General features: G+C 32.8%; 2 protein-coding genes across 9 annotated transcripts; one reads left to right on the top strand and one right to left on the bottom strand.

Moving 5' to 3' along the window:
* Positions 1-113: 113 nt before the first annotated feature.
* On the bottom strand, positions 114-5,623 carry LOC11446941 (probable receptor-like protein kinase At1g49730). 3 transcript variants are annotated; one of them, XM_024781280.2, is made up of 10 exons: positions 5,331-5,618; positions 3,532-3,594; positions 3,046-3,400; positions 2,247-2,540; positions 1,911-2,172; positions 1,778-1,830; positions 1,428-1,495; positions 1,252-1,341; positions 1,000-1,084; positions 114-855 (listed from the first exon to the last, which is right to left on the bottom strand). In XM_024781280.2, the coding sequence occupies exons 3-10, from the start codon at positions 3,299-3,301 to the stop codon at positions 311-313; spliced, it is 1,653 nt and encodes a 550-aa protein (XP_024637048.1). In that variant the 5' UTR covers positions 3,302-3,400; positions 3,532-3,594; positions 5,331-5,618; the 3' UTR covers positions 114-310. The 3 variants fall into 3 exon arrangements, with proteins under 3 accessions (XP_024637048.1, XP_024637047.1, XP_003607949.2); XM_024781279.2 differs by having other exon boundaries at positions 2,247-2,534; positions 3,046-3,594; positions 5,331-5,623; XM_003607901.4 differs by having other exon boundaries at positions 3,046-3,594; positions 5,331-5,620.
* A 2,647-nt stretch (positions 5,624-8,270) lies between these two features.
* LOC11446327 (PI-PLC X domain-containing protein At5g67130) lies at positions 8,271-10,698 on the top strand. 6 transcript variants are annotated; one of them, XM_013601422.3, is made up of 8 exons: positions 8,271-8,429; positions 8,508-8,573; positions 8,960-9,073; positions 9,171-9,308; positions 9,526-9,615; positions 9,736-10,039; positions 10,123-10,346; positions 10,429-10,698. In XM_013601422.3, the coding sequence occupies exons 1-8, from the start codon at positions 8,424-8,426 to the stop codon at positions 10,450-10,452; spliced, it is 966 nt and encodes a 321-aa protein (XP_013456876.1). In that variant the 5' UTR covers positions 8,271-8,423; the 3' UTR covers positions 10,453-10,698. The 6 variants fall into 6 exon arrangements, with proteins under 6 accessions (XP_013456876.1, XP_024637251.1, XP_024637253.1 ...); XM_024781483.2 differs by having other exon boundaries at positions 8,960-9,046; positions 10,445-10,676; XM_024781485.2 differs by having other exon boundaries at positions 8,272-8,429; positions 8,960-9,038; positions 10,445-10,676.
* Positions 10,699-10,862: the final 164 nt, after the last annotated feature.

Genomic DNA, 10,862 nt, shown 5'->3' with positions numbered 1-10,862 from the left:
AGTCTCTCAGACCATTTTGCCATAATGAATATAAACTTCAGGGACCAAAACAACATTGATTTTGTAGGTTTAAATTTAACAGGTAATCTAAAGCAATTTCTTAAAAAGAGGTATAACAATGACCAAAGAAAGTTTATATGCAACTGCAAGCCAGTGTAGATGATAGAAGCAGAGAAAGTTATATAATTCTCATCTCTCCCAATCCAATATTCATATATGGACTCTTTAATGGTTTTCCTACTTCTAACAAACCAAAATTTTGAAGACAGTTAATAAATGAGAAACTCCAGTCAAGAATCTAATAATTGTTTCAGACTGAAAATACATTTGGTGATGACTGTGCAGACCCATTTTCTAGTAAAAAACTTCTACTACAATACGACCGAGATGTACTTGAAGACGAAGCAAGATATCTTCCATCCCCACTGTGAAAATTTCCTTCATTTCTGAGCATTTTTCCTTTGCTTCTTCTGCCTCTCTGCTCATTTCCTTGACTCTCCTCGTCTTCAACAGCTTGTAGAAACTCAGTGTGCATTGGTTCTGATGTCTCATACAGAAGCCTAAGGACTTGTTTTATTGAAGGTCTTGCTCTTCCTTCTCTCTGTGTGCACCATCCTACTATAGAAATTACTGTTTGAAGCTGATCCAAGTCAAAAGATTCCCTCACATTGGGATCTACTAGTTCTAATAATCTAGTTTCTGATTCCATGTATGGTTTGGCCCATTCCACCAAATTCTTATTATCTTGAATAGCTCTTCTTCCTGTCACAATTTCCAGTAGTAACACCCCATAACTGTATATATCACTTTTCTCGGTGAGCTCTTGAGTAACAATATATTCCGGATCCATATAACCTGGAATGCGTTAAACATCCAGAAATCAGTATCGTCAATGATGCTGGTTTGTGCCCTCGGTTTCCAGGTATAGTTCCGTCTTTTGAAGTATATACAGGGCCAAAATACCTAACGGAAACATGGTGAAGAAGGAAAGTTTTATACCTGGAGTTCCCCATATTTCAGTGTTTACAGGTTCAAAGCATATCGAACCATCTTTTGAAGCTTGTGCAAGGCCAAAATCAGCTATCTGTGAAATTGGACAACATAGGGAATAATGAATTAGTTAAACTTTACTAGCATCTAATGGAACGGTGTAGATTTGAATAATTCATACATAACATCATTTTAATCTTGTGGTGTTTTGAACTCTTCCATTGCAAAATAAATACTAATGAGATCAGGGAATCATCCAACCTTAGCAACAAAGTTCTCATCCAGTAAAGTGTTGCTAGCCTTGATATCTCTGTGAAACAGTGGAGGATCACAATAGAAATGAAGGTACTCCTGCACATGAGAGAAAAAGAGATTAAAATATAAATTCCATAGAATAAAAAATGAAGCAGAAAGTCAATCAAAGTCAAGGAAATTACCAGTGCATTAGCCACATCAATGGCAATTTGGATTCTAGTTCGCCAACTTAGTGGTGTTTTACCAGGGGCTGTGCAAATCAACAAAATATATCACTTGAGATTATGGGGTTAGTAGGGGAAACAAGCTAGTATATTGTCTGTTTTCTCACTATTTTAATGCCATTCATTTGTTGCATCCATGTATTATTTCCGTATTCAGTATGGTAGAAGGTGATGCTAATTAGATGTTGCACAAAAGCACACAAAATTAGAATAGGAATTCATGCACATGAGAGCGAGATAAAGGTTTTTTTAATTTGTAATCCGTTCAAATAATATCTTAAACATGCCAGAGAAAACAATAGGCATACAATGAAGATGATCTTTTAAGCTTCCATTTCCCATGTACTCGTACAGCAGAAACCTGCCATTACACGCACACAAGGGTTAGGTATGCCAATATACAATGTCAAAGAACATAAGTAAGCACATAGAAACAAATACCTCTCTTGTTTTTTGATGCAAAAACCTCTTAACGTAACAAGATGCCGGTGGTGCAGCCGAGCAAGAAGCTCAATTTCTCTGCAGAAGTCATCCTCTCCCTGTTCTGAGACTCTGTCCATTCGCTTTACTGCTGCAACTTGGCCATCACTAAAATGAGCTTTATATACCGTTCCAAATCCCCCTTGGCCAATAATGGTGCTAAACCCCTCTGTTGCCTTCTTTATCTCTTTAAAGTTGAACTTTCGAAACATAGATGACGAGCCTGCACCCCTCTCCCAAAAATTACAAAAACGACCTCAAACAGTAAGCAAAAAATGCAATAAATCAGAACCTTACCTTCCTGAAATTTCCATTTTGCCATAGAAGGAACAGTTTTCGAACTGGGTTTACCAAAATTATGAGGCTCATTTAGCTCTCTGCTTTTTTGGCGAATTAGAATCATCAAGACTATGAACATCACAAAAGCAACAGCTGTAACTGCAATAGCAATACATGGAACTAATGCCAAGTGATATGAATGGTGTTTTCCCTTAGTTGGTAGACCTAACAATAGTTGACTTGGGCTATCAGCAGCAACTGGTGGACTTGGCGAAACCTCAGGAGCAGGTAATGATGGGGATGATTCTGAAACTAGCATCACAGTTACAAAAATATGATCAGCTATGTTATAATCTTATCAGTAACAATTTACTGACTTCATTTGATATATTTCGTATTTGGTCCATGTCTTTGATATATTAAATGAACATTTTGGTCTTTGACAAGGAATCTCCACAGGAATAGCCGTGGGATTAATATTTAATAGGGAAAATAAAAGAGTTGAAATTTATCCAGTTCTACCATGCTTAATTCAATTTTAGAATTAATTTTGAGTACTGTTTCTAGACATGCCGTGAAAGGGATTTGAGCAACACTTGTTTATTTTATAAGAAGCTATCATTTATGATGATTATATATAACATTCTAAAGTAGAGATCTCATCCAATCCTATTGCTTCATATGAAAATGAGTCTCATGCATATAATTATGTATAGTAGCATTAACGAATGAATAAACTCATGTACATAGAGACAGCTTAAGGAAGTGTGTGTCACAACAATTCTCGTTAAAACTTTTTATTTTAAACTGTTATTACCAGGAGTCCTGAGAAGTCCTTGAACGCCAAAGAAACAACTTGCAATATCAGTGGTATACATCTCATCTACTTGGCTTGCTAGTGCAGCAAAAGTAGCATCACGACATGTACTCAGTGTAATATTATCTTCAATTCCTAATTGGCGCAGATAACCAATGCTCGCGTTTACACACTTCTTACATTTACTTTCCTTTGCAAGAGGCAATCTGCAATGTTTTGTGACCTCCACAAATCTGGGAGATTGCAGCATCTGCATAACACTAGTTCGACCCTTGCATTCATAATTAACGCGAATTTTTGTCCCGAATCCACAGAAGACTGTTGCAAGCCGTGGAACTCCATAAAGTTGCAAGTTCTGAGATATGGTTTGGAGGCAGATATCAGAGGTATTTAGAGGGACCCCTAGGTTGCTTGTTGCATTAGCAAAATGAGCAACAGAAATTGCAATATTAGCATTAATGTAGCGGCAACATTTTCCTCGCTCACCTTGGTCAGAGCATAAAGAGGATGCCAGTGTAAAGTTTGAAGCAGCAAAATTCAAAGGGCAATCTGCAAAAGGAGTAGCAATATCAGATCACTAAAACTAAATCACATTTATAATCCGTCACCTGCAAAGCCAACACTTCACTACCAGTACTTTTTGAAGATTTCACTATTCATGATAACTCTCACAAGGTTAATATGCAGCTGCAGTTCTCAAGATATAATATATAAGCTGTTTCTGGGAAAGTATACAGAATACTATTGTCATGAGAAAATCCCAATATTTGTTTCGTGAAATTCTCACCGTATTATTTTGTAATACATGCATCTTCTATTACTTTTACCATTTTGAGTAACTATATGAGCAACATGAAAGCTTTTGGCTCCCTAGCAAAGTCAAAATTCCCCTTGGATAATATTAAAATTTTGTGCAAATGCATTTATCTTAATGAAAGGAGTTGACTACTGATTAGGATTCAAAGAAATCTTTAAGCTTGATGTTCACAGGAATGTGTCTTATTTAACTACAACATGCATTTTGACATTATCTCAAACATACGAGAAAATGAACGAGAAATTAATAAGTAATATTGAAGAAACATGGACTGGATATGATTTTGTATGAAAATCACACGTTTACACACAGTAAATGATCTCGGCTGTTAATATGAGATTGGACGGCTCAGACTACACAATAACAAAATCAATTCTAAACGACTTTTGCCGTTAATCTGAGATCAAACGGTTGAGATTAAAAACTGTGGGATGCAATTACTGCACCAAACCTGCTTCCTTTACTTCAGAGCATTGTTATAATTAGAGGAACAAAATAAGACAGCAGGCTATGTTTCAGGGTTCCTAAAATCTTACACTATCCAGTGGAAGCCCCATTAATGTCCCCCTTCTTACAAAAGCTCATTGCATCCAAAGAATGGGGGCAACAAAGATCGAACTGGTGACTATTTTCATCAAGGACACAGATGATTTTGTATCACCAGTTACATGCCTTAAATTTCACTACAAAACTAGTCTAAGCCTATGTTTGGTTCCACATTTGGAGCGCACACAATTGATTTTAGAGGTGTAAGTGTAACATTGATTTTGACATGTTTGGTTGCTCTCGAGTAGAATTGATTTTGCCTCTAGAATTGATTCTAACCGAAAGCTAGGATTTGTAGCTTTTGAGTCTAAAAGTGATTTTTAAACTGACATTCATTGTTCAACTCACTTATATGTATATGTATCTAAACATAAACCAATTTACATTCAACTCACTTTCAAGCAAATCCATTTTACGAAATTAATTCATTCAAAATCATTTTTTGTCACCTTAGAACTAAACATGCACTAAAAACATCAATTTCATCAAGAGTAGCTCATACTAGTACAAAAATCTTAACTGAGAAAGTAACCTATATATGCAGGTATATAGACTTATCCAATTACTAGTATTAAATGCAGTCAAAAATTGCCACTTTAAGCAGACCTAGAGTAATAGCTGTCATTTTGCAATGCTATAAATCTTGGGTCTGCTGAAAATTTTCAATACTGATTTCTGCAACAATTCTAGTACTATTACTAAATGCTATTGCTACAAATTAATCAAGATACTTGTTCCCTAGTTCAAGCAACTTTATTTAAGAAAAGACAAAAAAGAAAGTGAAAGAAACAAGCTTCATTGAATAGTCATTCAATAAATGCACTTGATTTGTTACACATAACAAAAAAAGGGGAAAAGGGGTTGAAGAAAATGATGCAAAAGCCAAGAAAGGAAAGAACTTTTTCTGAATGAATGAACTAACCAGCCATTAGAAGAGGGAGGTGCATTCCAAGAAAATGTAAGAAACCCAACAAAAAGAGAAGTTTGTAGAGGAACATGGTGGTGTTGAAAATGAAGAAAGTTGAAGAATTTAAGAAGTTGAAGGAAGTACAATGCAAGAAGATGGTACTTGAACATGACCCATTTTGGGAATAGTGTTCAATTTGCAAAAAACAATAGGTTTTTGAGACTTTTTAGAATGTACTGTGTATTGGTCTCTCTGTGTGTGTGAGAGAGAGAGATATTTGGTATAATGAATGTGTTGTGATGAAGAAGAACAAGAAAAAAATTTGATGCTTTTGTGGGGTACACCTTCATTTAATTAGAGTCTAGGGGCCAGGGTTACCCTTCATTTATTTATTGTTGTTATGCTATATTGCTATCCTTCTCAAAATATCCATGTGATAATTGTTCTCAACTTGTAATCACAAAATAATTCATACATAGTGTATTTAGACTTAGGATTTACCATGAAATTTATTGGTTAAATTAAATGTGAATTGACCAAATTGTTGAATCAGTTGTATTATTTCAACAACCAACTTTTTACGACTTTCATGACAATTCTTTTAACCATTCAAATACGTGGCTAATTAATCGTATTAGTAGATAGATTTTTTTTACCATGTGTAAATGTTCAGAAGTTTAAAATAATAAGTTTATGGTAGAGTTTGTGTATTTTATATTAAATATATAATTTTTTAATAAATAATTGTTTTTTTATTTATGGGTTTTGTTAACGAATGTCCCAGGACACTCTTTAAGTATTTCAAAAGGAAAAATTATTTCATAAAAGAAGTCAAATATTTCAATTTCCAATATTACAAAAAAAATTACCTTTTAAAGGTTTTAAAGAGTGTTCCAAGAGCACTCGTTAACATTTTCCTTTATTTATTTATAAAAGTTGCTACTTTTAACTACTTTAATATGTACAATATTGTATATGTTAGAAAAATCATAGATATATCAAATGTTGAGACTTATTAATTATTAAAGTAACTTTGTTAACATAATTAATTATTTTTTTTGAAGAAATTTAGACGTACACCCTCCGGTCACATATATAAGCAAAAATATATGTTTTAGATTTATTCAATAAATGATGTATGTGGTCTTTATTGCAGACAACATATATCATTTATTGTATAAATCTAAAATATGAATTTTTGGTTATATTTGTGACCGGAGGGTGTAATTAACAATAATTTTCAGATGTTCAAATCTTCTCATTTAGTTTTTTTTGTTTTGAGAAAAAATCTACATTAAGTTGAACACCTAATAAATATGGTTAACCACATTTAAATTCATAGTAAATTACATTGGTGATTGATGAGTGTGTATATGATAGTAGGGAAAATATTCGGTGGGCAATAAAAAATATAGGTGTATATATTTTAAGAGAGAAAGAGATAAGAGAAAGTGATGTGATGTGATATGTTGATGATCTAATCTATATGATATGAGATAAGAGAAAATGATGTGATATGTTGATGATATGATATAATTAACCACATTTTTAGACTGTGTTAATCACTTATAAAGTTGTCTAAATTTAAGTTGGACACAAATCAATTGTCTTGATTGTAAACAAAAAAATGATTTGTCTTGATGAATATAAAATAAAATTCAATTGATTTACACAAAAATGGCATTCGTTGTTGAAAAAGCAACGTGACAAGTATGTCCAAAAGAGAGCAACGTGACAAGTATGTCCAAAAGAGTTCAGATTCAGAGAAATATAAATGACAAACAAATCATGTTTTACTGCATTTATGACATGAATTAGGTCCATGTGTGCCTGTATTTATACTTTTCATTTGTCTTTTTTCTTTCTTTCATTTTATTGTGACAGCATGGTTTGTTTTTTTGGCGATTTTTTCTAAATTATCTTTGAAGAATGGTGGATAATTTATCCACCAACCAATGAAAATGAGGAATTTATTTGTAGGGTCAAGATAGTTCATGAATATGTATTTATGTGGCTAATATGTATTGGTTGGGGTAAATTACCCATCATTCTTTCATGAATAGCCTAATTGTCATCTATTTTGACACTGACATACAATTGAGATGAGTCTAAATGAGTTGTTACCGGTGTTTGGTTTTTAAATATACTGTGTTGCAAAAAAATTGATACGAGCCAGCATCATAGGTGGATCAACACTTAAAAAATGTTTAAAATTTCAAATATGGCACAAGTCATTTCTTAATAGTAGAGGTTAGCGATCCTCTTAATTTTTACAATTGAGATAATAACTTAATTGATATTAATTAATTCAATAAAAACAACAACAAATAAATATGTAACTCGTATTAAACCGACATCAATTATGTCACTCTCTTTGCCGTAAAAATTTCTAATAATTTTAAATACCATCTACCACGGATCATTTCTTACATAAGTTTTGTCCCAAAAAAGGAGATATTCTTTTCTTACATATTGTAAAAGCTTAATCCTTTACGTGACTATTGGTGTTTCTTTCCGTTTCGGCTGTATTTTGAGGGATGAAAGAAGAGAATTTATTAACCTCTCAACACTGTTGAGGGCCACCATAGGTCTGGACCATCTCTCCTAACAAACATACTCGTAGTATGGACTTACCTGTATGTATCCCCATGTGAATCCAACTCTTTTGAGAGACGGTTATAAAATTATTGTTGCTTGCAACTATTTTTAAAATATACAAAAACTAAATCTTAGTTTTTTTTTTTTTTTTTTATAATAATCCAACTGAGCTATCATAAGAATCTAATTAATGATAAGACCAAACATTTTTATTATTCTAAGCTCCATAACCCTTTGGAATTGCTTAAGACAAATGTAATGGAACTGTCGGAATAGGACATCAAGAAGGCAAAATCTGAAATTTCAGCTTCAATTGATTTAATTATAGAAATAATTTGAGCAGAAGTAATGTAAAAGAAGTTGGATAAAATATAGAAACGTGAAATCTTGGATGTCTTCAATCGTAGATAATGAAATATTTGAATTTTCTTTCATTGCAATTCAGTACATAATCTGTATTAGTAGCTTTGGTGTTGTAATTTGTTGAATAGAATTTAATTAAAATAGCTAATGGAGGTAAGTGTGATTAAATTTTACATTTTGCATGCTCTACCATTGTATAAATTTCACTCTTGCATCCTTATTTTCTTGCAGAATTACCTTCTAATCGCAACTTTGATTAGTGCAAGTCTTGTATTTGGTTGCTATGTACTTGTTCAGGTACTTTATTATCATTAGAAAGTATATAAAAACTCTTTAAAAAGTTGAAGAATTTTACATATTTGAACCATAAATACATAGTGATACTACCTTATGTTAAGAAATTTATTCTTTACTGAATTGCTTTATATATGAACCATACATATTAAATACATAGTACTTTATACTAAGAAATTTATGTGATAAACAAAGGCATCATGACTCTAGACATTTCACAATTAAATTTTAACACTTCATCCTAACCCTAAAAATTTGAGATTCTTAAAGCTTAATATCAAAAGTTGCAAAGTGTTAGTATATTCTCTTCATCTTCAATTCATCAAATAATCTATGATCAAGATTTTAAGGACATATTTTTGTTTCATGTGAGCAACAATTCATAACAGATTGGGGAAACATGCTCCCGCGACGTCAATGACTGTGGTACGGGGCTGCAGTGCCTGGAATGCAACTCACAAAGCCGGTGTACACGAGTCCGAACTTCAAGTCCTATTTCAAAAGTCCTTAGTCCTCATCATACATTTTTCATTTATGTTCTATAGCTGCTAAAATAAACTTTGTAAAAGATTAATTATTATAAATGATTTGCATGTGTAGGTGATGGAGCTTCCATTTAACCATTACTCATGGCTTACAACTCACAACTCTTATGCTTCGAGGGCAGCGAACTTGAGTATAGACTCTAAAATTTCGTCGGTCATGAACCAGGAAGACTCCATTACAGATCAGCTGCGTGTATGTCAAAAGTTTTATGTATATGGAAACTATAGATTAAAATTAAAAGACTTTAGGAATCAAAATAAAGGGGAATGAAATAAATTTCTAATACATTTGAATTCAGTGAACAATCATTTTACTAATAGGTGTCAAAAGTTCTATGTTTATAATTCTGTCTATAATTTTGCTTAGTAAAATTTTTTCTATACTTTTAATGAGCCATTTTCTGCTGCAGAATGGTGTGAGAGGAATAATGTTAGATATGCATGATTACTATGGTGACATTTGGTTGTGTCGCGGACCGTGCACAATATTTACCGCCTTTGTAAGAGATTCTTTAATAGTCTTCTAATTTCGTTTGATTTGGTAAAATCTTGATTAAGTTAAGCATTTCTTATACATTGTTTAGAACACTGAGTTTGATTTATGAGATGTTATTGAACAGCAACCTGCTATTAATGTTCTGAGAGAGATCAATACATTTCTCACACGACACCGAACTGAGATAGTCACCGTTTTCATCAAGGATCGTGTAACATCACCAAATGGTGTGAACAAGGTGTTTAATAAAGCTGGTTTGAGGAAATTCTGGTTTCCGGTATATAAAATGCCAAAGAATGGTAGTGATTGGCTAACAGTTAAAAAAATGTTAAGAATGAATCATAGGTTAATTGTGTTCACTTCAAATGCAACAAAAGAGGCTTCTGAACGCATTGCCTATGAATGGAACTATGTTGTGGAAAATAAATGTGAGTACCTCTTATTTTCTGCTAAGATCAGATTATATACCGTAAATGTAAATGACAATTTCAATGACTTTGTGAAATTGCAGATGGAAATGATGGAATGGGAAGAGATCATTGTTTACATAGAGCAGAATCATATCCAATGAACACAACAACAAAATCACTAGTCCTAATGAACTATTACAGAAATGTCCTAAATTCCAATGAAGCATGTAAGGATAACTCATCCCCATTGATTCGAAAGATGCATACTTGCTATAAAGATGCTGGTAACCGATGGCCTAACTACATTGCTGTAGACTTTTACAAGGTACAATTTTATAACCATTTAATTTAATTTAATTTAATTTAATTTTAAGTTACAAATTGGTACATTTTATTGAATGGATCAGTTGATTGTGCATTCAGAGAGGTGATGGTGGGGGAGCTCCAGAAGCATTAGATGTTGCAAATCGAAATTTGTTTGTGTGAGTTCAGTCATTTATATATGCAATGTATGAAACTATACTTTCATGTCGTTTTTTTGGTTACATGGGATGTAGATCTTACATGCTTAAGAACATATGTTATATTGACGGTTTCTGTTTCTGTCCTCCACTATATATTTAGTTAATAAGCATACTTTTGTTTTGACAAAATACATACTTTTGTTTTGTTGGTCATTAATCTTAGTTGAAGAACATGTTCATCTATAGTAGAGTCTCTCTTGTCAATTACGTAATTTTTTTCCATTTACAAAGTTCAAATTTGAGACATTATTTAAGAGATTCGAGTCTAGTTTCACTCGGACGAACATAATGTTTTTTTTTTTTTTGAGGGAACGGAC

This window comes from Medicago truncatula, chromosome 4 (assembly GCF_003473485.1).
Source record: "Medicago truncatula cultivar Jemalong A17 chromosome 4, MtrunA17r5.0-ANR, whole genome shotgun sequence".
Classification (NCBI taxonomy): domain Eukaryota; kingdom Viridiplantae; phylum Streptophyta; class Magnoliopsida; order Fabales; family Fabaceae; genus Medicago; species Medicago truncatula.
This window is presented reverse-complemented; position numbering and strand designations above follow the sequence as displayed.

Bases quoted from the DNA above. Each gene is read 5' to 3' on its own strand.
- LOC11446941 (XM_003607901.4), bottom strand. From the start codon at position 5,406: ATGTTCCTCTACAAACTTCTCTTTTTGTTGGGTTTCTTACATTTTCTT. The intron at 1,342-1,427 runs GTAATTTCCTTG...TCTCATGTGCAG, and splicing joins TTGATGTGGCTAATGCACTG to GAGTACCTTCATTTCTATTG. The intron at 856-999 runs GTATAAAACTTT...AACGCATTCCAG, and splicing joins TGAAATATGGGGAACTCCAG to GTTATATGGATCCGGAATAT.
- LOC11446327 (XM_003607900.4), top strand. The intron at 8,574-8,959 runs GTACTTTATTAT...AATTCATAACAG, and splicing joins GTTGCTATGTACTTGTTCAG to ATTGGGGAAACATGCTCCCG. The intron at 10,040-10,122 runs GTGAGTACCTCT...GTGAAATTGCAG, and splicing joins CTATGTTGTGGAAAATAAAT to ATGGAAATGATGGAATGGGA.